Source organism: Micromys minutus (genome assembly GCF_963924665.1).
Source record: "Micromys minutus genome assembly, chromosome: 6".
NCBI classification, from domain to species: Eukaryota; Metazoa; Chordata; class Mammalia; order Rodentia; family Muridae; genus Micromys; species Micromys minutus.
Genome location: NC_137975.1, coordinates 20,040,058 through 20,066,712, shown reverse-complemented (window position 1 = coordinate 20,066,712; position 26,655 = coordinate 20,040,058). Strand labels below are relative to the sequence as shown.

The window sequence follows — 26,655 nt, the reverse complement described above, 5'->3', positions numbered from 1 at the left end:
TGCCTGCCATTGGTCATGTGTAAAGATCAGAGGACAGTGTGCTAGGAGAGTTTCTCTCCTTCTGGCATATGGGTCCTAAGGATTAAACTCAGGTTGCTAAGCTTGGTGACAAGCAACTTCATTCACAGAGCCATCTCTCTCGAATCCAATTCTGTGTTTTAGTGCCATTTTAAGTAGGCTTTTTTTTTTTTTTAATCAATTTTTATGGTTGGCATTTTCTTTTGCACATCTTGTTAGAAATCTGTGTCTGCTGCCCAGTAATGACAAGGATCACCTGTGGGCTGCCCATCTTGTCTCTAAAATTGTTTTATTAGTGAGAATAAGAACATACATAAGGGAACCTAAATTGTACAGAAACAATATAGGACTTGTTCTTTGGAGAGCCATAGTTCACTGTGATTCCAAAGACCAGAAAACAAAGTAACTCATGGTAGAGTTCCTACCCCTGAGTCCCGGGCAACAGGAGCCCTGTCCGAGGCAAAACACAAGGAAGCCACCTTCAGTGGAAAGACAAGCTTTTGTCATTTCTCCTAAAATACTGATTTCATTTTTTACATCAATTAGATTTGTAGTTCACTTAGAATAATTTTATTCCTGTTACAAAGTAAAGGTCACAATTAATTTTCAATTTACTTTTATGTGCATGGCCAATTAATCTTTCTACATTTAATGAAAAGACTGATGAAGTTCACTGGTGTGTACCGACATCACTGCCATACATCAGGCTCCTCCTTCTAGGCGAGTGCTATCTAAGGGAATGTTCTGCCGGGATGGAAACTCTCTGTGTATGGACAACTTCAGTCCATACCCCCTTCCGCAACCCATGGTTATTGAGTTCTACAGTGTAGCTAATGCAAGTAAGGGATGCACTTAAATTTTCCCTAGCTGGAATTATTTTAAACTTAAATCTGAAGAGTCATATGCACCATCTGGCTCTCGTGTGTTATAATTCAGTTGTACATTTATTCTGTGTAGAATCTTTTATCTTAGAAATCTTTATTTATTCACTTAGTTTTATGTCTGTGCCTGTGCCTGTGTGCACAACGCCTGCTTGTGTGTGCTCATGTATACCTGGAGTCAGAGGAGGGCATTGGAGATCTTGCTTTATCACTGTCTCTCATTGAACATGGAGCTAGACCAGGAGCAGGTGAGCTCCAGCAATCCTCCTGTCTCTGTCCCAGCAGCTCTGAGATTACAAACACGATCATTCTTAGCTTCTTATCTGGGTTCTGTGAATGTGAGCTCAGGTACAACTATGTCACCTGGCCTAGCCTTCAGTTGGTATGTGTCCTCTTCCCAGTCTTCTTTCTACTTTCAGTATAGATTTTATATGTGAAAGAAGTCACTCTATATCTTTCTCAGTTTTGCTGACTTTGCTTTATATGGTAATCCCCAGTTCCACCCATTTTCCTGAAAATTTTCTATTTTTGGTCTTTGTGGTTTAATAGGCTGTATTATGCTGATGGACTGCATGTCCTTTACCATTTCATCTGTTGCTGGACATTTGGGCTGATTTTGTGACTCGCCTATTGTGAATAGTGTTTCAGTAAACTTGAATATGTACTGATCTTTCCTGACTTCTGTCTATTTCAGGAGGTCGACCTGGATCATGTGGGGGTTATATCTTTAGTTCCGTAGAGTTTTGTTGAACTCACTGGTTTTGACAGAGCATCACAACCATGTCTCCCAACCTGGCCTGAAACTTACTATGCAGCCAAGCCAAACTCAAGCTGATGACCCTCCTGCTCTGCCTTCTGTGTGACAGGATTACAGATACACACCCTGAGCCTGACTGTAATCTCAGCACTGTGAGGAGCCACCATAGTCATTCCCACAGTGTCTGCACTAATTACATTCCTACGGACATTGGCTGGATCATCACACCCTGCACACCCTCAGCAGCTTTTGATCACATGACATGGACATTCTGTCTGCCTGGTTCTTTTCTTTTCTCTCTGGCTTTGGACTAATCTGGTTTTTGGTGGTTCCATCTTTCACTCAGGGACCCACAAAGGAAGCTTTAAGTCCAGACTCTTTACCCACCTGCCCATGCTTTTTGTTCTGTAATGACTGGGTCTTCAATATCAATCACCATTGTTATTCCTAGGAAATTAAGATACTTGATTGTAATAAATGGACTTTCTGTTCTAATTTTCTTCTGTTTTCACTATTCAGAAGTTTTACGCGGTATACTTCCCTTCGTTTTCCTTGACTTATGTATGGTACTGTGCATTCACTTTAAATTTTTTTATACTTGTTCCCTGTAGCAGCATCTTTTTAAAGAGTTATATTTATTGGGTTATGTGTATGTGTGCACATGCCACAATGTGCCACTCTCCAGGTCAGAGGACAGTTTCTGGGACTTGTATTTTTACCTCATGTGACATCTTGGGGATTAAACTAAGGTCATCAGACTTGGCAGCCAGTGACTTGACTCAGCCACTTGGCCAGCTCCAGTGTTAGCTTTGTTCGTTCTGTACCTCATTGTCTCTGTTCACATCTGTGTTACCCTGTCTTCAGTGTCCTTTATATCTCTGACCTCTTCGATTTTGTATTTTACTTTTTAATGTATGTGGGTAGCTGTGCTGTTTACCCGATTGTGTGCCTTTCATAGACACAAGTGTGTGCTTACCTTTACTCTAGTTTACTACCTTTTGATACTATTTGTCCTCAGGGGAGAAAATTATCGATATTTGTGAAACCAAAGCTTCTCATCTCTTTGTTGCTCACACATGGGAGGGCTGTATTAATAAGTATTTTTTACACGTAACAGTTGTCATCACACCGTGCTTAGGAAGTGGATAAACAGAAATGTTTGGGGATTGGCTGGGTTTCTGTGTCCAGCTCAGGGATTAGCTGACTAATGTCAAAGAACAGTTAGTCCTTTCCTTTCCTGCAATTAGAGGAGTATTGTGAACTTTGCTCTGAGTTTCAGCAGTGTATTTTAAGTTCTTAGCATATCCAGTTCAGGTCTGTTGTATCGTGTTTTGTGTTACATTTTAGTTCTGCCTTTATTTCTGTATTTATTTATATACTCAAAGGCTATTTTCTTTTCTAATGTTCTAGTTTTCTTTCTGTTGCTGTGATAAAAGTTTATCTAAAAGTAACTTACAGGAGAAAAACGTTTATATGAATTATACTTCCAGATCACAGACTTCACTTAAAGAAGTCAGAGCAGAAACTTGAAGCAGAAACCAAGAAAGCATTATGCTTGGTAGCTGCCTCAGAGGCTCACACTTTTTTATGCAGCCTAGGCTCACCTGCTCAGGGAATGGTTCCACCCACAGTTGGCTGGGTTCTCTCCTACCTAATTAATAATCATGGCACATGCACATATGATTTAATTCAATAAAATAAACATTTTTCCGTGTGTGTGTGTGTGTGTGTGTGTGTGTGTGTGTTTGTGTATGTGTACTTTTTAAGGCTCTGATAGGTTTTGTAACCATAAAATATGTCATCAATCACTCTACACCTATTCCTAACCAACTCTGACTTCTTTCTCCCCAGTGCTTTCCATTTTAACTTCCTTTTTGTGTAGTGTATACAGTGCTGTGAAAAGATTAGCCCCAGAAGCTAATATTTTTGAAGGTTTGGTTCCCAGTTGGTGACTGTTTAGGAAGGATTGGGGGTATGGCCTTGTTGGAGGCAATGTGTCAGCCAGGGGTAGGGGTAAGGGTTAAGGCTCAAGAGTCCATGCCAGGCCCAGTTTCTCTAGTCTCTGTCTCTGCCTGTCTCTGTTTCCATGTGTGCATGTTTGTGTGCACACATGCTTTGGGAGTTGTTGCCCAATCCTATGCCTCCTTGCCATCAAGCTTTACACCTTGACGATCATGAATTAACCCCTGAAACTGTAAGGAAGCCCTCAGTGAAATGCTTCCTTTTCAGTTTGGTTATGGTGTCTCTTCACTAGCTTTCCCTTTGTAGTGGCCCGTGTTTCTTTGTCACTCCATCTTGACAGTCTTGGAGGTGAGTGAGCCTTATGCATCTCTTTTTCTTAATCTGCTATTGTCTCACATTTTCTCTCTTTCTGTAAATTGCAGCTTATTTTTTATGTCTTTTGCTTGGGGTGGTGTCTTCTGTAGTTGAGACTGGCCCCAAATTTGCTAAGTGGTTGTGGATGACCTTAAATGCTGAAATGTTATGATTCAACTGCCTGTAAGGCCTCCGTTTAAGTTCACCACACCCATAATTTTCTAGGAAAAAGAGACCGAGACTCATTTTGTAATTGATATACTGGCTAAGGACACAGTTGGGAAATGAGAAAATTCCTTGTGGAAAAGAATTGCTAAGGTACAGTTATCAAGTAGCAGATAGAAGGTTGCCACATTCGACGTATGGAGTGTGTGTTGGTTTCTTTTTCCTGGAAAATGATGGATGTGTTCAATGTAGACAGAGGCCTTACAGACGGTTGTATGGCAGCTTCCTATAATCTCAGGATTAAGAAAGTCAAGACAGGATTAGAATTTAAGGCCATCCATAATGCATAACAATACATAAGTAACACATATTCAAATATATGACTGAAAAACCAATGCTGAGTTCTGCCTAGTTATTGTCAAGAATTCTGACTTCATGTTGCTCTGTTCTGCACTAATACCTTCAACCCATTTTCTGTTCTCAGGTACTTTCTCTGTAAGATTCAGACCCTATTACATGTACTGACATGACCCCACTTGCCCTTTCCCGTGAGCAGGTTACACTCCTACTCCAGGCAGAGTCTGCCTTGGACCGTGCACTATACCCAGCTCTCTCCAGTTTCTATTTGGCTCTGTCTTTGCTGGAACAGGAACTGGGAGGCCGGACTGGATTTCATTTCAGTTATGTGTTTATCTGTAACCTACCTGCTGACATTTCATTTATTTGTCAATTTTGCCAATAGTCTCTGAGTTCCTGTGCCTCTGATTTATCTCTCTTTGGCTATAAAGGCAAGTGCTCCTTTATGTATAAATTCATGACAGTTTTTTATACTAAATCTCACTGGGTGGAGGTGGTGCATACCTTTAATCCCAGCACTTGTGAGGCAGAGGCAGGTGAACTCTGAGTTCAAGGCTAACCTGGTCTGACCTACATAGTAAGTTCTAGAACAACCAGAACTACACAGTAAGACTGGTTAAGAGTCCTTGGTGCTCTTCCAGAGGACCTGGGTTCGGGTCCCAGTGCCCACATCTGTCACTACTGCCTCTGATTCCTGCTATAGGGGATCTAACACCATCCACTGGCACCTATACTTATATGGATACACATGCATCCATGAAATCACATATAAAATTGTAAAACAATAAAGTTATATTTTGTTCCAGTTTACATATTTTCCAAATATCTTTTCCTAAATTAATTATTATAGCATCAAAATACACTAGAGTGCTTCTTTGTTACTGACATGACAATAATTTGGTTGTTTGTACATTTCAAAAACTACTAAAATGTTCCAAGTCACCATATTCTTTAAATAACACTGGGTAAAATGTTATCTCTGAAGTGTTGGCTGGTGAGTAGGAGGGAAATTATACATTACTGTGTTATATAAAACTGACTCATGAGTGGGTGAAGGATCCTGAGAATACCAGGACACCCACACTAGAAAGAGCCAATCTGTGCTGTTCCTCTTTTTACCATGTTCCAGCAGTCTTCTTAATGAAACGCTATTCATTAAACAAATTTCAGTAATTTCTTCATTGCCTTGGTGAATGTCTATTTTTAAAAAAAATGAAATAACAACTTTAAATCTTGAAACTGTTCATAAGACAAAAAGCTTAATTTCATATTTGAAGTAATTTGCTGTGCTTCGGTTTTTTGTTTTTACTTAAAATAAAAAGAGTAAAGCAAAATCCATTGAATGTATTTTAGGATATCTTTAAAATATCAGTACAGTTAAATAATGTTTTTAGCAAATCAGATCCCAAGTTCCCAAGTCTGATAAACAGGTCAAGCTGTTTTACATTGTTCATATCTCATATTGTCTTTTGATAATTTAATTTTAACACATACTTCTGCATGGTAGCATTAAATAATTTTAACAGTATTTCTTTTGTTGCCCAAAAAATTTGGATAGCATGAAAGGCTTTATTTTGATGGAGAGCTTTCTGTTGTTCAGTTTTATATTTGTTTGGTTTGGTTTGGTTTTTTATATTTGGTTGGTTGGTTGGTTGGTTGGTTGGTTGGTTAATTTGGTTATAGGGTATTGTTATTTTCAAGCAAAAGTAAAAAGAAAACCAAAAGTAAAGTGAAAGGTTTTATAGAAAAGAAACACAGTGGGTTACATCATAGGTAGAACGACTGTTGGTAGAAGTATAGTTGGCCAAGTAGCTACAAGCAGAAATGTACATTTCATTTTGTGGAGAAGAGTTTGAATATTCATACCCTTTCAGGAAAGATTTTGAATATTGATGGTTTTCTTAGTAAGAAGGGGACTTTTATTGTTCATGCTTCCTTTACATAGGCCTCAAAACTAACATATTACAGAGAGAGCTTAATGAGGCAGTCAGATTCATAGCCATTCTTGGCAGTCACTGGTTTGAACCAGTTTGCCTGTGTCTCCAAGGTTCACTACCCACTTTCCAAGAAGTAGAGTTGCCTGCCTGTTGCCTGGAGTATGAAGCCTGGTTGTTTTGTTTGTTTTCACATTGTAGTTACTGCTGCAGAGCCAGCTGCTAGGACCCTCAAGGATTTTTAGATTATCCCTTAAGGATTCCTTTTTCTTAATATTAAGGGAAACTAGGGGGTACAGGTCCACTTGTGGATCTGGTGAAAGCGTGTGTGGGACTGTTGATCCTACTGCTGGAGAAATCCAGCTCCTCGGTTGCCTCTGTTCCAAGGTCCCAGTGACAGGTCTTAGATTTTCACATTTGTCATTAACTTGAGATGGAATTGTTTGCATCCTAGAGAAATAAACTTCACCAAAAGTCTAAAAGGTTAATAGCAACATTATACCCATTAGAAATTCTAAGGGGCATATGAACCAAGTTACACTATGTAGGGAAGTGTTTGCTTCCCTATGAGGAATTTGCCGTCTGGATGTGGGTAGCAAAACATTATTGGTGATATTTGTTTTAAAATTTGTTAAATTATTTGTGTATATGTTTGTGTGTGTAGGGGGGTATAGCAGTAAATATTAAATGGGCTGATACCTTTTATCCCGAGCTAGTCCGGGCTATGGCCCTATGGGGTGTCTTTATCTTAGTGGCTCCACACTGCCTCTAAGTACTCACAGATACCAGCTTCTTTTGACACAGTCTTGGTCCACTTCACCTGCCCTTGCTGCTTCTGTTCTGGGTGGGTACAATTGCCCTAGTATGTTGCTTTTGCACACTGTCCTTCACTGCTTGGTAAAAACATGACTTCACAATCATTAACTTATCAAACAGGTTTATATGTTAAATTTTCAATCCACAAACCCCTCTACACAATAAGCTTTCAACCAGTGGACAAAAATATAAACTGCCCATCTAGATAAGATAAATTGACCTATAGAAATCCTTAGAAATGATCATAACAACCCTTTTCATCTAGAGATGCACCAAGAGAGACATCTGCTTCCATGTTGCCTTCTTCCGAATCTCCCTCTTCTCTCTTCCTCTTCTGCTTTTCCAACTTTGTCCCCACCCCACTGTCTACTGTCCAATCATATATTACCTTGACATCAACCTACACATCACCCTTTCTGTTTACTTAAAAAAAAAAACCTTTTTTCCTCAAATGTAAGCTGTGTATAACTATTACCATTTGAAAATACTCTAAATGATTATATGTTTTCTCAAAGTTAATTAGTTTGTGTAGGTTATAAAACTAAATTTGTCTTCAACTCTGTCAGAGATCTGAGAATGGCCAAATATCTAAAAAAACATAGGAAGCCTAACATGGCTTCCAGAATTGATACAGGTTTTAGACAAATCTCCACCAGCAAGTCCTCTGTTAGCAACATGTGAGAGCACGTCTTCAGCCTTCTGGACTAGGATCACTGACAGACTTTTGAAATGTAGAAATCTTTTTTTTAGGCTTATTTATTAAGTACACTGTAGCTGTCTTCAGACCCACCAGAAGAGGACATCAGATCTCCTTAAGGACGGTGTGAGCCACCATGTGGTTGCTGGTGTTTGAACTCAGGACCTCTGGAAGAGCAAGCAGTGCTCTTAATGTCTGAGCCATCTCTCCTGCCCAAAATGCAGAAATCTCAAAGGGCTGATAATTTTAGCTCTAAAAGATTATCAGTCGACTATTCTGCATAATATGTCCCTTTCTGGGCAGTATTAGTCTGTAGATGAAATAGCCAGTTTCTGTCCAGTGGCTGCCTAGCCACAAAGTATACCTCACCTGGAAGTAGAGATGCTCAGTTTCTTTGTTAAATCCACCAAAGGGGAAGTGTAAGAAGCAGATATGTCTCAACAAAAATAAATAACATTAAATGTCATAATTTATGAATTTCTGATGTTTTTGAAGACCATCTAACTACAAAAAACATTTTTGAACTGTTAAGCCTTGACTACTTTTCACCGTTTCTAATTGAAATATCTCAAAAACACCCTTTTAATTGACTCAGAACCACAAGTTTGTTATCTGATTCTTAACTTGTATTGTTTAATCAGCTAAAAACAGTGTAAAATAGCAGTTATAATACTGGGTCTAAGCCTTGCATTCTGAAATATATTTTATAGGTACAATACTATATGAAAGTAACAATACTAATTTCAAATTTAAATCAATAAGAAATTATACCATTGAAAACCTTAAGTCTGTATCATATAAATTCTATACCACTGTAAAGATAATTTCAAGTTTGTATCAATTAGAAAGATTTTTACCAGTGTAAGATATGACTTTAGCTTAGTTACCAAAGGAGATAATGGCTGTACAAATTAATCTGGCTAATTCCTCCCTGTTAAATTATAACCATTTCTAAATTCCTCATAAAAACAACCATAGAATAATACCTTCAACCCCCAAAGTCTAGGGAATTGGGGTGACGTCTTTTTATAGCTTCTTCAAGCTGAATATAGGAATTGAAAATCTAGAAGGGGGAAGGGATGAGAAAACTGGCCAGGCCTCAAGAAGGAAAGCCACATCAACAATTGTTGTAGTCTCTGAAATCAAGAATCTAAACAGGCTAGTTCAGCATTCTGATGACAAGCTTCACTACGGCTGCACATCCTGAAATATATATATCTCACACATTCTGCAATATATATATCTCAAAAGAAAAATTTTAGTATCAAGAATCTTTTATTATTATTTTGTTATTAGCATGTAGTCTGTTCAGTTGGTAGCCGCCCTTGATGTGCTAGAAAGTGAAGGCACAGAGTAAGCTGATTTAGCTATGCTGACCAGCAGCAATGCTGGGATCTGCATCCATTCCCTTACAGAGCATGAGCTTAAAGAATTCATCATAGCACGAAACAAGACTGGAAGCTTGCTCACGAAGAAATAGAAGAAAGCAAAGCAAGGACCAGAAAAGATTTCTTTTTTTAATCATTTTTTAATTGGATATTCTCTGTATTTACATTTCACATGTTATCCCCACCCCACTCCTGCCTCCCCTCCCCCTCCCCTTGCTTCCATGAAGATGCTCCCACTCCCAGCCACTTACCCCACCTCAATGCCTTGGCATTCCCCTGTACTGGGAAAATGAGCCTTCACTGGACCAAAGGCCTCTTCTCCCATTGATGCCAGACAATGCTGTCCTCTACTACATATGTACCTGGAGTCATGGGTCTCTCCATGGGTGCTCATTGGTTGGTGTTTTATTCCCTGGGAATTCTGGAGGGTTTAGTTGGTTAATATTGTTGTTCTTCCTATGGGGTTGCAAACCCTTTCAGCTCCTTTAGTCCTTTCTCTAGCTCCTTCATTGTGGTCCCTGTGTTCGGTCTGATGGTCAGCTGCAAGCGTCCTCATCTGTATCAGTATGGCTTAGGCAGAGCCTCTGAGAAGCCATTCATGTCAGGCTCCTGCCAGCAAGAACTACTTGGCATCAGCAATAGTGAGTGGGTTTGGTGGCTGCATATGGGGTGGATTCCCAGGTGAGGCAGCCCACTTTTATTCAGACAGTACATAGTCATACAAGTATGCACGTGTGCACGTGGAAAACAGCAGTTGATGTAGGGCGTCTTCCTCCATGGCTCTCCTTCAGACATTTTGAGCCATGGTTCCTTACTGAACATGAATTTTGCCAGTTTGGCTAGACTGGCTGAAATCCAGTGATCCTCTTGGCTCCACCTCCTTCATGCTGAGATTATAGGCCTGCACAGCTATACCTGTTTCTGTTTTGTTTCGTGGGTTCTGAGGCATCACACTCAGGTCTTCATGCTTGGGGGGCAAGCATTTTACCGGCTAGCCTTCCCCACTCTAACCTATGTGCTTTTTAACGCACAGTTCCCTGTTCTTTCACCCACACCGCATTGCTTCTCATTTTAGTAACATTTTCAAACTGCTCTTGCAGAGCCTTGGCTTATATATTTAGGGACGCTGTCATGCTTGATGTACATCTAAAACATTTTTACTTATAATGCTTATTCGTTTCTTCTTCGTGTCCTGGTTTTTAGATTCTTCCCCAAGTTCTTTGTCCTCAACATTTAGTTGCGCTTTCTCTTCAGATCTCTAAGTCAGATGGTCACCTGCATTTGTAAAATGTCTCTTGTATGACACTCTCAACTCCAAGTTGTATTTCATGTCGGTTACTACTTTCGATGCAGTTGGATACACATTTTTATGCATGGTTCTCTTCTTACTAGCATTTTAATTTTCTCTACAGTAAAAGTGCTTATCATCAGCCTGATGAACTTGAGTTAAGGCCCAAGACCAACATGGAAAAAGGGAATCTATTTTATGAAGTTGTTCTGTGACCTCCACACGTGCACTGTGCTACTACACCTGGCTCCTGCTCTCACATACGTGTATCATACACAACTAATAATGAAAATCATTTTTAAAGTTATGGCAGAGGTTTCTTTTAAATTTACATTTTCTTCATTTAGGAATTTCTTTCTGGGATAAGATCATCCAAACTGTGACTTTTATTTCATTTATTCTAGGGAGGGCACACATGTGCCAAGGTGTGTGGAGATCAGAGAACTTGTAAGAGTCACTGCTCTTCCTCTACTGTGTGGATCCAGGAAATCAACCTTGGGTCATTGGGCTTGGTGACAAACACCCTTACCCACTGAGCCATTATGCTCATTGGGTATCTGCCAACTTGACACAAGCTGAGAAAGAAGAAGGAATCTCATTTGAGAAAATGTTTCCATCATTTGCCCTGTATGCAAGTCTGTGTGACATTTCTTTGATTACTAATTGATGTGGGAGGGCCCAGCCCACAGTGGGTCTCAGTGCCCCTCAGCAGCTGGTCCTGAGTTGTGTAAGGTCGTTAAATAAGCTCTGAGGAGCAAGCCAGTGAGTCTGTGCTTTGCTTCTGGCTTCCAAGTTCTCTCCCTGACTTGCCATAGTTATGGACTATAGCCTGGAATAAAATGAAATAAACCCTTCCTCCCCAAATTTATTTTGGCCTTGATGTTTATTACAGCAAAAAATAGCAAACTAGAACAGCCATCTTGATATTCCTAAGAATGTTTAAATGAAAACCTTTTAAAGGCCTAGTTTTCGGGCCTAGAAACAGTTCATTATCGTCGAGTGGCTGGTTGTCCTGGAACTCACTTTATAGACTAGGCTGACCTTGAACTCAGAGCTCTACCTGTTTCTGCCTCGCACTTGCTAGAACTAAAGAAATGCATCACCCCACCAGCTGCTTGTGTCTTCTGTAGACACATTTAAAATATAGAAGCTTGCAATTCTGTAGATGAATGAATCCAGAACTTTACCTTCTATGATCTAAGTACTTGATTATCTCCAAGTTAAAGCTTGTTCTCAACAATTTGTCTTATACATTTTTGTAGAAACCTAGAAGGAACAGTAGCAAAAACTGGCTATAAAAAGTAAACCTTGTTCTTTTTGGAGTTTTTACATATTGCTTTGAAATAGTTTACATGCAGGAAATCAAATAGAAGCAACCCAGTGAACATTCTTTTTTGGTTTTTATTTTGTAGTTATTTTGGGTTGGTTTGGTTTTTGAAACAAGGTCTTTCTATACATTCCTGGCTTTCCCAGAACTCACTGTGAAGGCTTGGCTTGACCTCACAGAGATTCTCTTGACTCCGAGTGCTGATATTAAAGGCAGGTGCCATCTCACCGGCCCTAACAGTGAACTTCCTTAGACCTGTCTCTATCCTCAGCAACTTTCCAACCCAATGCATCCACCATATCTTGTTCTTTCCCCCATCAACTGATGATTTTCCAAAGCATATCTCAGACTGTATCAATTTAACCTAGAGTGCTTTGATTCTCGTAATATTTTAATTCGTTTCCTCAGAGAGACTTGTTAAGACTGGTTGAATGTTGATTAGACAAGAGGCAGTGAAAGGAAGCAGTCAAGGGAAGAGAATCTCAATACAAAAGCTAGTTGAGAATAGGTAGTGAGTGCATTTACTACCTATGGCTGACTGTATTATTTTTATGAAATTGTAGCTGTATATTATTTCTACAGCTTTTGGCAATTCTTGGGAACAAGGTGTGTGTTTCTCTGTGTGTGTGTGTCTGTGTATCTGTGTGTGTCTCTCTGCATCTGTGTTTGTATGTGTGTGTGTTTGTGTGTGTGTGTCTGTGTGTGTGTTATTTAGTACTGTCAATTGAATCCAGTTCCCTTCCACATGCTTAGCAATCACTCTACCACTAAGCTATATCCTCAACCCTGGGAAGAAGTCCTTAAAGCAACCATTCAGGATTTCATTTATAGAAAGGAGAGGCTTGGAAGGATCCTTAGTGAAGGGGCATGTAGGGACAACTGTCAGTCCTGTTTTGGTTTTGTCTCATCTTCAAAGTGCTTATTATTGGTACAAGAATGATAGATCAGTGGATGGGTAGATCGAAGATGAATAAACACACACACACACACACACACACACACACACACACACCTAATGTAGCCTAGGCTAGCAACTAAGTAGTCAAGGATGATATCAAACTTATGATGCTCTTGTTTCCACCTCCTGAGTGGTAGCATTCAGACATGACTACCACATGCAGTGTATGCTCTACTAGGGATCAGAGTGATTGCATGCTAGAAAAGCATTCCTCCCACTGAGCTACATACCTAGGCCAAGACACTTGGTTTCCTTTGCTCTGGAGTCATGGTAAAATAAAATGTAAGCATTTGGGCCTTGCTTTTCCATAGAGAATTACACCCAGGTGTTGATAGTGCAGAAGCGCTATATCAACAATAGGATCAGAAGTTAGATAAAATTTCTAATCATCCTCTCAGAGCCACTCCTCCTGCCTTATTCTCTTCTCAGCTAAAACTTATACCTAAAATGCACTGGGATACAGTAGCATCCCTGTAGCCATAAATAATCTTTATCTAGCTTTGCTATATTTTCTGTAGTGTTTAAATTGTCCAGTAAAAGCTGCAGCTCGGATTGGAGAAATAAGGAAAACAATCACAGCCTGTACATGTTTTCCAAGAGAGTTCACTGGGTGTAGGAATGATCTTTTAAACAATGCTACGACTTGTATTAACCACTTGTGAGAAATTGGAGTTAAACTCTTGCTCATACAGATCAGAGATGTAACCTAAAGCACATCAAAGACTTAACTATGCAGGCGTAAATATCTGTTACTGAGCAATAAGCAATGGATTCTTAGATACGATACTTACAGAGTGCAAGCCATTTTTACTTTATTTTTATTATCGATTTTACTTATCTATTCAGGCAGGATGTTACTATGTTGCCATGGCTGATCTATGAAGCCCAGGCTGGCCACAGATACCCAACTTGATTCAGTCTCCTGAGTGCTAGGATTAAAGGCACTTACTGCCGTTCTTAGCTCTAATTTAATTAATTGATTGGTTTACTTGCGAATGTGTATCTGGGTGAGCATGAACATATTCCACATGTACAAGGAGGTCAGACAACAACTTGAGAGAGGCCTGGGGATTACACTCAGATCGTCAGGCCTGGCAACAAGTGCCTTTGCCAGCAAGTGCTTTTCCCCCTCTGATCCATCTTGCAGACCCTAAAAATCTCTTTTCTGTGGCAAACATCTTATATTTATTAGTTGGATAGAAATAGATTTTCTCTATTGAACATTTCAGCCATGTTTACATGTTAATAGCCCTTGGAACAAAAACAAAACTTTCAGCATTTTTCCTCAGTAATATCATTTATCTTCATAGCAAGTAACTTAGACAGGAACTCAATCATTTTTAATACAAAGTACAAAATAATTATGCACTTGCTCTTCATTTTAGTAATAGGAATGTTGATAGAATACAGCACATTCTCTGACTCAGTTTCAATCAACCCTGACTGCACATGTGAACCACCAGGGCAATTCTCAAAAATCTGTCTCCTATTTTGAAAAGTTCTTCATTAACGACTGCTTAAAACTGGGGCCTCAGCATAAATATTCTCTAGTAAGAATGTAAAAAGGGATCTAAGTTTGATTTTCTCTATCTACTGGAGTCAGTAGCTAACACCTGTCGTTCATGAATATTTTTGAGGGTTCTCAATGCTGACTTCAGCCGTGGAAGTGGGTATGGCAGTGAGAATGGTGAGGACAATAGATGTGTGTAGTCTCTATGGTATGGTTTTAGGGGATAGAGAGGAGTTGTTGGGTACTTCAGTGAGGGTTCAGTATCCGTCTCCAACCCCTCCAATTAGAAAAATGTTTTATGTGTGTAAGTATGTTCCCTGAACATATGTATGTATGTATGTTTGCTGTATGTGTATGGTACCTCTTAAGGCCAAAAAAGGCACTGGATCTCTTAGAACTAGAGTTACAAATCTTTGTGAGCTGCCATGTGAGGGCTGGGAATCAATCCCAGGTCTTGTACAAAGAGCAAGAATACTCTTATCCACTGAGCCATCACGTCAACTCTACATTACTTTTTTTGAAAATAAAAAAAGTTATGGTTATTATTTTAGTTAAGGTTTCCATTGCTGAGAAGAGACTCCATAACCAAGGAAAGTCTTATAAGGCACAACATTTATACCGTGTGTGTGTGTGTATATATATATATAGCTGGCTTACAGGTTCTGAGGTTCAGTCCATTATCATGGTGGGAAGAATGGCAGCATCCAGGGAGTTATACATTTTGTTCCAAAGGCAAACAGAAGACTGGCTTCAGGCAGCTAGGAAGAGGGTCTCCAAGCCCACACCCACAGTGATATCCTTTCCTCCACCTCCTTGTTTACGCCTACCCCAATGAGATCACACCTCCTAACCATGCCACTCCCCAAGCCAAGCAAATCAAACCATCACAGTTATCAATGGGTGATATGTTACACATCTATAATCCTATCACTTGGGAGGAAGAGGCAGAAAGATCAGTAGTTCAAGGCCATCGTTGGCTACATAGTAAGCCCAAGTCTAGCCTAAGAACAGGAAATGCTGTTTTAAGACAACTAAGTAACTGGGTCAGTGAGATTATTCAGATGATAAAAACACTTGCCACCTAGGGATTGGATCCATCCATGTGGAGGACAAAGAGAACTAAGTCCTGCGAGCTATCCTCTGACCTCTACTCCGGTGACATACGTATAAGTAAACAAAAAACAAATAAATGTTTTCGGTTTTTTGTTTGTTTGTTTGAGACAGCCTCACTGTGTAGCTTTGGCTGTCCTGGAACTCACTGTGTTGTTCAGGCTGACTTCAAACTCACAGAGATCTGCCAGCTTCTGCGTCCCAAGTGCTGGGATTAAAGGGGTACACCACAGTGCCCAGCACTTTTTTTAAACGAGAAAACTAAACATCAACAGCAAAGTTATATGTCTAAATTTCATTGATCAGTAGATGTATTTTTCCCTGTATTGTTTTTTTTTTTCAGAAATGTCATCAATACACATACATGCAAATAGTTATGTAGGAAAATGTTTTGTGTGGTGCTGGAGACTGAGAAGTTCCGTGAGGTAATGCCAGCAGACTTCACACCTAGGAAGTCTGATATTGAAACTCAGTTCAAAGCCAAAGACCTAAAAACCAATATAGACGTTAATTCATGAAAGACAAGCATCTCAGCAGAATTGCCCATTTTTATTTCTACTCTTCTTCCCAGGGTTAGGTCTTGTCCACCCACATTATTCAAGGTGGATTTTGTTACTCATCTGCTGATACAAATCCTGAGATCTTATGAAATACCATCACAGATGTACCTAGAAAATAGTGTTTTCTGTATTGGCTTCTCTTCACCTAGTCAAGTAGACACATAAAATTCTCATAATTTCTCTTTAGATTCTATAATAATTGGATATTCTTTATAAAAATGTTCACAGATTAAAACCTGGTTGTTTTATGAAAAAAAACAATTCTAAACTTTATAATATCCCTTTAGGAATTGAAGCCTCAGGGGGAGGAGAGGGAGCAATGGGAGAAGGGGAGGGGGAGGATAACATTTGAAATGTAAATACATAAAATATCCAATAAAAAAAAGAAAGAAATACGATGTGGTTTCCTGCCATTCCGGATCCCTTCACAGGAGGCTCTTCTGTCCATCTTATAGGTAGCCTGGGGAGCAGCAATAGGGAGAGGCCTCCCGGGGTGAAGTAGAAACAAACTTGCCCTGAGGGGTCAGTACAAAAGCACTGCTGCCCATAATTGTGCTACATTCTGGCCAGAGGTGAGAAGTTAGTGCACACCACCACAGGGAGACAAAAGCAGCCCCCTGGCTGGCTATCCTGCACTCTTCCATGGACTAGACAAACCAGACACTGTGGTAACCCTGTGGTGGGTTAGATAAAATCTTAAATAAGCAGACGTGGAGGTGCACTCATTTAATCCATCTCAAAGTAAGTGATGAAGGAAGTAAGAACCAACCTCTTTATATGTAAGCATTCCTTGTGTTGAGGGGACCTAACTCGCTCCATTTTAGAACGCACAGCATGTTAGACCTTAAGCTTCACTTTCCCAAAGAAACAGCCAAGTCTTGAAAAACACAGAGACAATGGACCATTAATCAACAAAGGCCCTGTCATCTAGCTGAGAGAGATAGCCAGTTCCTGGAATTTCTATTAAAGCTTGACCAAAACTGGTAAAACTAATATAGCAACCAATTAAAAATGAACTACTGTCACTTCTGCTTACCTATCCAATCCCATTAAAATGACCTAACCATCCCTATAATTCCCCTTGCTGTGCTTAACAGGACCTGCAAGTCCATCTGGTCTTGTGTGCTGGCCCCTGCATGCTGGTTGTTTCTGCAGAATAAATGTTCTTTGCTTTCGCACACTGTTGAGTCTATGGTCTTCAGCAACTCTTGGATCCTTACAATGTGACTTTCAGGATTTCCTATGCTGTGTCTTTGACTTTCTGAAAGCTTTGTATTTTGGCATTTTACCATGTTCCTGTTACTTTCAAAATACAATATAAATAATAAAAATTTATTCTCTTTGTGTTACATTTCTCATTACTATGATAAAATACCCAACAGAAGCATTTAATGATGGGAGGGTTTATTTTGGTTCAGTTTGAGGACAGTGTCAGGGAAGAGAAGACATGGTGATAGGCCCACGAAGCTGGTCACATTGTGTACAAAGTCAGAAAGCTTAGTGACCATGTACTACTCTGAGAGGCTCTTGGTTTCTGATAACACTGCTACCTCATCTTTGTATAGTCTATGAAAGCTGAAATTATTTTGCCTGTATTAATAAAGCAAGTATAAAGCTGGCAGTTGTTTTATTACTTGTATAATTTGCATAGGCTTGATCAAGCATAGCTGAGTTACTTTTGATTTCAAATTGTTTTTACCTTTTTGGGGGTAAGGAGGGGCATGCTCATCAGGGGATAACTTGATGGAGCTGGTTCTCTCCTAACACAATGTGGGCCCTGGTTGGTTGCCAGGTTTCGTAGCAAGTACGTTTAACCACCAAGATACCTCACTTGCCTAATAGTTTTATGTAAATATATTTTTGTTTTTAACTCCATAATATTCAAACAAATGTTATTGTCTACCTAGGCTATAAAAATTCTCTATAAATCGTTACAGGAATAGGAAACCATTTTTTTTTACTTCAAGTTTTATAAACAAGAATAAATAATTATGTAAAAGCTAATATAAACTACTGACTCCGGGAGGTTTTTCTTTCCTTCTAAAAGCTGTATCTATATGTGTATGAGTGCTTTACCAGAATGTATATGCATGCTTCATGTCCATCTGGTTTGTTCAGAAGAGGGTGTGGGAGCCCCTAAAACTACTAGGTGATTGTGGGCTTCAATATGGGTTCTGAGAACTGACCCTCTTGCAGAGGACACACTGAGCCACCCGGGGATTTTTGTGCATATTCTCTAAATGGGAAAGATGCGCTATTTTCCTCCGGCTGCCTCGTGGATACAAGACTGGCTCCTGTTTGTTCTCTGTTGGTAAAAGCTACATGGCAGTCTGTGCTAATGGAGTCAGAGTAATGAAGCACAATATTTTCATGACATTACCAAGCATTATAGTCTAGTTTAATATATTTTAAGCTAATAAATTGGAACAGCAATTCTTTTAAAAAAATTCTTTAGGCTCCGAACACAGAGAAGATTTATTTGCGTTACCCTCTGTCTTCATTATTTACTTAGAAACTGTCAGAAACGTCTTATCTTTCCTGTGCATGACTGATATTAATGACAGAAAAGCTCCAAATGAACAAACCCACTAAAGTCTACTTAACTTGCTTTTAAGAGTCTTAGATGGGAGCCATTACCGTTGTTCCTTCCCCATCTTTAGGATTTTGTAGTCATGCCTTCCATGTGCTTCTGAGGTTGATGGATGAGGACCTGTCAGGACAAGTAGATTAGAGGGATGAGATAGATGGTAAGCCTTCTGGTCTAGTTTTATTTCTGTTGTGATAACAGATACTGACCAATAGCAACTTCCTGGAGAGAGGTTTGTTTGTTCGTCCATTTGTTTGTTTGTTTTTAGATACAGTTACATGTTACCGCCCAACATTTGGGGAGTATTTTTGATTGCTTAGTCATCAAAGAATGGCACTACCTGAGAAGAAATAGGAGGTGTGGCCTCGTAGGAGAAAATTGTCATTGGGGGTGGGGCGGGTGTTGATAGGCCCAGTGCCTCTCTTCTGCTGCCTGTGGATCTTGATGTAGAACTCTGAGCTACCCTTTAGTTTCAGCACTCCACCAGCATGCTGCCATGACAATGGACTAAATCTCTGAAACCGTAAACTAACCCCAATTAAATGCTTCATTTAATTGGATCCAGGAATTGTGAGTATCCCAAGGCCAGAGTGAGTTCTCTCCCAGACACATTAGTCAGGTCTAAGTATGAGCTCCCTGCCTGCTGCAGGCAGGGAGCTATCTGAGCCATGTCAGACAATCTGGTCAGGCAGACTGCTCAATCTGAGGATGCGGGGAAGGTGTGTTTTTGTTTTTGTTTTTTTTTAATGGACTCAGGTGAGTCTCGTGACAGAAGTAAAGACCAATCAGGGGAGACTGCCAAAACTGAGAAAGGTTCTCAAGTTAGGACTCATCCTTTATCTCCTCACTCCCTCCTCTATTTCCTTGATTGCAGCCAAACACGAAGTGGGTAGAGGTTAGATTCGTGGTCTTTCCAGCCATCTGTGCCTTTCCCTTATGATACGTGTGTGTGCTTGCACTGGGTACCATTCTTATAGAAGCCAGAGAGGGAGTCAGATGCACTCAATCCAGGATTGCAGGTGGGCGTGAAGGGGCCTGGCATGGGTGCTGGGAACCAAGTACCATCCTCTGCAGGAGCAGTGTGCACCCTTGTGCTTTTTTGTTATTGTTTTGTCTTGTTTGAGACCGGGTCTTTCTGTGTAGCTGTCTAGCTTGCAACTCCCTGCCTGCCTCCTGGGTACTAGGTTTACAGGGCTTTTCAGTTTGTCCCTGCTGCTACCACTAAGTTCACCACTGGCATCTTCTGGCTGCTGCTGCAGGCTTGGGTCACTGTGGCCCCTTAGCCTTGTCAATCACACCTCAGTTGCCATCAGTCACCCTTCCCAATGTTGACTCCTTTCCGTTGCTGAGGATTCCTGGTGTTCTGTTTGCCCTGCTCTTTAATTTTAGGCCAGTCCTAAACCCCTGTGCTCAAGTGACCTTCCTGTTTAAGTATCTTCTATCCTATTTTGAATCTTTTCTCAGCACCTAAATTCCTTCCTGACTACAGCTTTCCAACTATAGCTGTTGGTTCCTTTTCCACTGTCCGCTGTCTTCTCAGCCACTGTTGAATGATTCATACAAGGTTTTTGTTAATGAACATGACAGCCTTTTCCTCTCTCCTTCTATGCGGTATCCTTGAAGCATTTGACCTTGCAAACATTTAGTCTATGGTAAATGACTTTGAACCAAGATCTTTGTTCTCCTTCTTTAATATTTCTTTTTTTCTTAATTCCTAATGATTCCTAAGGTTCTGGCTAAGAACTAGGCTCCTTCTCTTCCCCTGGCTTTATAAACTCCACTTGAGAGTCCTATCCATTTCTGCCTCCCTGTTACCTTCACATGTAGTGACTTTCTCATTTATTTCATTGTCTTGAACTGACTCATCTATTCCAGTTCTCATTTACATCTGCCTGTCAGATGTCACATTCTAAAGTTAATAAGAAGTAAAGGAAACTTACAAGGCCCAGGAAGTAAATAAAGCCCAGAAAATACTTAGAGGATTCATACTGCTTCTTTCCCCAGGGTTAGAGAAGAATAACAATTCCTGGGGAGAGAAGACCCTTTACCAGCACAAATACTCCCAATGCAGGGTTTTCTAAGGTCAACAGTCTACATTTCTTACGTTCTTTCCAAGGTTAGAGAAAGACTCATCTACTCCAGCAGCAGTGTTTGAAAAAGATGAAGCAGTGTTGTTGGCAGTGCCGGTGGCACTGCCTGTTGAGGGGCTGGGACCCCCTTAAAGCTTCCATACTGCTCCTAGAGCAGGACAGATATGAAGGCCACAAGGACAACAAGCAGTCAGTGCTCCATAACAGCAGGAAGTCCTCAGGACGGGAAGTCCCTCTGAAGCACACCCCTCATTCCTGTGCTGACCAGTGGGCCCAAATCCATGAGCTCTAAAACCGTCTGCTGTTCCTCTCACACAGCCCCCAGCAGGCATCGTTAGTCAGGAGAAGTTTCACGATCTCTGGAATCTCTTAGGTGAAAACAGATCACAGGGTTTGGATGACAGCAGATACTGCTTGTTTGGTGCTTCAGCCCAGAACGATGAGTTAATCCTTGGAGGAAATGATAGTGAACTTGTTCAGCTGCTTTTACTCAGCAAGCCACAACGGCTAAAAAACAAGGATGTCAGAAAAATTGGGGATGTTCTCTGTTTCTGAGAAAGAAGCAGGGCAGCAGGCTGAGGAGTGCAGCCTCACTTAACTAGCAAACGCAGGCCTAGAGTATCGCACACCAACTTTGCTGTTCTAGTGGTGTGTGATAGCAGAGCATCTTCTGGAAAAATAATATCCTGTGGTTTGAAAATCATGCTTTTAAATTTTCAGAGGCGTGTGTGTGATTACAATGTGCTTTCTTTATCTCATGGTTTTATGCCTGTGCCCCCTTCACTTTTCTTCTTGTAAGCTCCTCCAGGTGCAATCGGCAAGGTCCTACCCCTTATATTTCTCTAATGGCCAGCACTAGTTAGACAATAGACTCTGAATAAGTAATACATACGCCTCAAGTAACATCCTTAATTAATTCCAGGTGGATTTTATTTTCTTGTTTGGGACAAGTGCACTTGTCTGTGTGTGCACTTGGTGGAGGTTGGAGATTGATTGGCACTGATCTTGCTGCATGATGCTCTCTACCTTATTTTGTGAGACAGTGTCTCTCACTGAACCCAGAGCTCACCATTTTGGTTATTCTGGCTAGCCAGTGAGCTCCAGACATCCACCTGTCTCTACTTTTTCTATGCTAGGACTGCAAGTGAGCCCCACTATGCCTAAGGGCTCACTTGCAATCCTAGTGCAAATGCTCACACTGTTCTTTAATCCAGCATTCTTCTCATCTGTGGGCACAGCCGGGCTTCCAGTTGGGAACAGAGGCTTTTATGTGCATTTGAGATCACACTTAGATCCTCACACTTGCATGGCAAGCATCTCCACAGCTCTTGACTTAGATTTTCAAGTGAAACGTCGACATTCATGTGAATCTGTCTGTAAAATGCCATGTTGCTTCTCACTTTTGTACTTTCTGTAAAGAGTGTAATAAGCCAGTTCCTACTAAAATAACTGAATAGGACTTTTTCCTCACCTGAGATTATTTTTGTGGTCCTGGTGTGCCTGCCTGTCTCCCATCAAGCACCGACCATCCCCACCATGCTTGCTATTCTCTTCTTCCTCTTCATTTCTTCAGCTTAGAATCTCCAGTTACGCACCCAGTCCTCACTGCTTCCTGCATCAGATTTACTCGTCTAAGTTCTAGTAAAAGAATATGGCAGATAGGGGCTGGGGAGAACGCTCAGTTGGTGGTGTGCTTACCACACACGTATGAGGACCCAAGTTCAGACCCTCAGCATGCATATAAAAATCCAGATGAGGCATTTTGTGTCTGTCATCCTACCCCTGGGGAGGTGGTGACAGGTCTCCCCTGGAGCTCAGTAAGCAACTAGCCTCCCCAGGTCATTGAGTTTTTCTATCTCAATGTCTGAGGTTGGAGAGACCTTTTCTCTGCCTCCATATGCCTGGAAACACCCTTCATCCCCCACACAAGCTTTGAAAATGACTAGAGTAGACCTGAGCATAATGGTGCACAACTTTAACCCCAACACTTGAGAGGCAGAGGCAGACGGATTACTATGAACTTGAGGCCAGCCTGGTCTACAGAGCAAGTTCAAGGTCAGCCAGAGCTACACAGAGAAACCCTGTCTCAAAGAAAAAAGTAGAAAATACTTAGCAAAATAATAGAAATCAGCAATAAAGTATAGCACACAGATGCATCACAGATAACTAGATAACAGATTTGTGTCAAAAGGTGTTTGCTAGTCAGTGTAATGGTTAATTTTGCCAACTAAACACACCTAGAATCTCCTGTTAAGTGTCTCAGTGAGTCTGGATCTGATTGGCTTTTGTTGTATCACCTTCCTTGATGTGAGTGAGGCAACCCAGCCCGACAGTTCACAGCACTGTCTCCCAGTTTGGGTCCTGAACTGCACGTGTAGAGGAAGCTGAGTGGGAAGCAAACATGACTTAACTGCTTTCTGCTCTTGACTTTGGATGAGGTGTGGCTGTTTGGAATTCTTGTCATCCTGACTTCTTAGAACTGGAAGCCAAATTACACCTTTCTCTTTTAAGTTACTTTTTCCCAGAGTACTTCATCATTATCACAGAAACAGAAATGAAATGCAGACCTTTGTTTTCTTGGTCGGTTGGTCGGTCGGCCTGTTTGTTGAGGCAGGGTCTCACTATTGTAGCTCAGGCTGGCCTCCAGCTAACTATGTAGACTAGGCTGGCTTGAACTCAGAGGTCCACTTGCCTCTGCCTTCTGAGTGTTAGAATTGAAGGTGTGTGCTATCACACTATTCTTTAATCCAGCGTTATTCTCATCTGTAGGAACGGCCAGGCTTCCGGTTAAGGACAGAGGGGAAGCCATTCTTCACAGTCTCATGCCTTTATGCTTGGTCCTCAAGGGTCTTTGTAGCTCCCTCCATGGTGAGCAATATCTTCTCTTTGGCAGCTGCACAGGGTTGTATGACGTCATCAGTATCCAGTGTTTTCATTTGCTTATTAAGCCTCTCTGGCTTAATCCTTTAGCATTTGTGAAGTGTTTGTGGTGAGTTACTTAATCAGAACTCTGAATATGTTTTGCTTTGATGATGATAGAATTAATTTGTTTTGCTTTGTTTTTTTCCAGGTGTATGGTGGCTGATGAAGTAAGTACCTTAGAGTCTTTTCTAAGATATACACCCAGTGTTTACTGTCTTCTGTCTTCTAAACTGACTGTCTGCCTCTGCTTTTTCATGTGACCATATATACCTACTTAGTGGAGGAAAGAAAACAAATAAAAATAAATGTACTATGTCATATCCATCTCCTCTTAAATACTTCAGTGTACAGAACATATAATTGTATATATATACATATATATGTATGTGTGTGTGAGTATATATATATTAATAAACCAGTTTTGTTCATATAAGATATAAAAGTTAACATTATCTTTGATCTTCACAAGGATGTCCATAGTGTATACTTTTGAACCTTGGCTATATTAGTAACTTTCCATTGCTGTGATGCAGGGTCATGACCAGAGGCAATTTAAAGGAGATATGGGTTATTTGGACTTGCACTTTCAAAGGGGTGGAGCCCATCATGCCCAGCAAGACATAATGACAGGCACTGAGGTTCAGTGGCAGGAGCGGAGAGCTGGTTGGTTGAGAACATCTCATCTGCACACAGGAGACAGATAACAGGAAATGAGGCCAGGCTGTAAAACCTCAAAGCTGGTCCTTAGCAACACTCCTCTCCAAACAGCACCGACATATTTTTAATTGTTTAAAAATATGACCCTATGGGGACACTTTCTCACTCAAGCCACCACATTAGCCTTCTCTTTGGTGGCATAGATTTGAACATATATCAAATTTCTCTTGGAGCAAGATAAATATTTGGGCAGTTTCTTAACCACCAATTAACTTTTACAATATCTGATGTTTTCAGTGAACATTACCCAGAATTTATTATGAACTCTTAACCTGTAAGTCTTTTCCCAACGTGTGTTGTTTTGTTCTTGTTTATAATTCATAGCACTTTCTATATATTAACTGGTACACACGAATAGAAAGTGTATATATTTTGTATGAATCTTTGCCTGCATGGATGTTTTTGTGCCGTATCTGTGCCTGGTAGCTGTGGAGGCTGGAAGAGGGTGTTTGATACCCTGGAACTGGAATTACAGACAGCTGTGAACTGCCACTTGGTGCTGAAAACAGATCCTGGGTCCTCTGGAAGAGCAGCCAGTGTGCTTTTACCACTGAGCCATCTGTCTAGGCCCAAGGCTTAAGTTTTTATTTAATGAGTTTGTTTTCTCCTTCTTCCTCTCCTTCTCTCCTCCCCCCTCTTTCTTTCTGTGTGTGTGTGTGTGTGTGTGTGTGTGTGTGTGTGTGTGTGTGTGTCCTGGCTATTGAACATGAGTACTATGTGTGTTTGTCAGTGCTCTACCACTCACCAACACCCCCCAGCCCTGGTAAAATGAATTTAAAGAGTCCATTTAATAAGTCTACAACTTATTTTTGAAAAGAACACCTCTCTTTTAATTCATCATAATTACTTTTTTCTTTTCTGTATCTTTTTGAAAATGAATCTTTGTGTTAGTGGTACATGTGTGTGATATCCAGGAATGTGTCTAGGCATGGTCACATGTGTTTGGTGCATGTATACGTATATGTCTGTACATTCACATGTAAGCAGAGTTTGAAATTGGGTATATTCCTAGATTGCTCTCATTTTTACTTACAGGTATAGGATCTCTTTCTGAACCTAGAGCTCATAGATTGAGCTACTCGAGCTGGTCAGCTTCCCTTGGGGATTCCTAATCTGCCCCCAGAATGCTGGGACTCCAGGCAGGGCTGCCCAGTGTCTGCCCAGCTTATATGAGGTTTCTGTGGAGCTGAGCTCAGGTCCTTGTACTTGTGCCACAAGCACTTTAGCCTCTGAGGCATCTTCTCAATGTCTTGAAGAGCAATTCTTTTCAGTCTGTTTACCTTAATAGGACTTGTGATATTTAATCCTAACTAATAATAATAAACTAATAACAATAATAATTAAGGAAAAATCCTCACCTTTATACGTAGTTTTCTTTAATCAAAACTTGTAGGAATGTATATCCAAAATCATACCTTTGAGTCAAATGCAATTTTTTAAAAATATAATATTAATATAATTAAAAATTCTGAAGTAAGTCTGTTAGTAGTAATGCACAACTTTAATCTCAACATTTGGGAGGCAAAGGCAGGTGTATCTCCAGGTTTGAGGCTAGCCTGTTCTACAGAATGAGTTCCAGGACAGCTAGAGTTACACTCTTGTTAATTATATGAGCTCTGGTTTTAGTGTTCGGTCCCTTGGGCTAGATATGACTGTTGGGAGCCTACAAGAACCCTGGGAACAGAATATTTTTCTTTCTTGTTAAGGTAGCACTTTTAATTACTATTTTGCAATATAATCCTACCACCAATGAGTGCTTTGGTTTTTCTGTTCTTACCTAAAAAATCAACAGAGAAAGGAGGTAGTATATCAAATAAAGAAAAGAAAACCATTTGTTAAAATAGAGGTGGTTCTTGGCTTGATTTATCTGATGGGTAATTTGGACATATTGGTAGGTAAGTATTTTTAAACATAGCTACTGTTCCCAATTCTTTCCCGTCATGGTTTTCTGGAAGAGGAAGCTGGAGAAGAGAGACTATGGGAAGTGTTCATTGCTGATTTATGCTCATGGGTATGTGTCTGAAGGCAAAGGTTATGTTTAGAAAATTAGTTTCTCTGTAGACAGAAGTCTGTGGGTATCTGGAGACACCAGGGAAGCCCATTGGAAGTGGTTTCTGCTCAAAAGGCATTAAAATCGAGATGATTGTGTGTTTAATTGAGTAGATCTTTATTAGGGTTATTATGGTGTTTTCTATATGATCAGACTTAGGTAATGTTTAGGAAGAAAATTTTTACTTTCTTCACAGCTTATTAAGGG

At 40.4% G+C, this 26,655-nt stretch overlaps 1 protein-coding gene across 1 annotated transcript in view; it reads left to right on the top strand.

Annotated features, from left to right (window-relative positions):
• ZRANB3 (zinc finger RANBP2-type containing 3) overlaps nucleotides 1-26,655 on the top strand; it is a 132,920-nt gene that overhangs the window by 13,497 nt on the left and 92,768 nt on the right. The window contains 1 exon segment of the mRNA XM_080917623.1: nucleotides 23,830-23,848. Coding sequence (XP_080773749.1) covers nucleotides 23,830-23,848 — 19 coding nt within the window.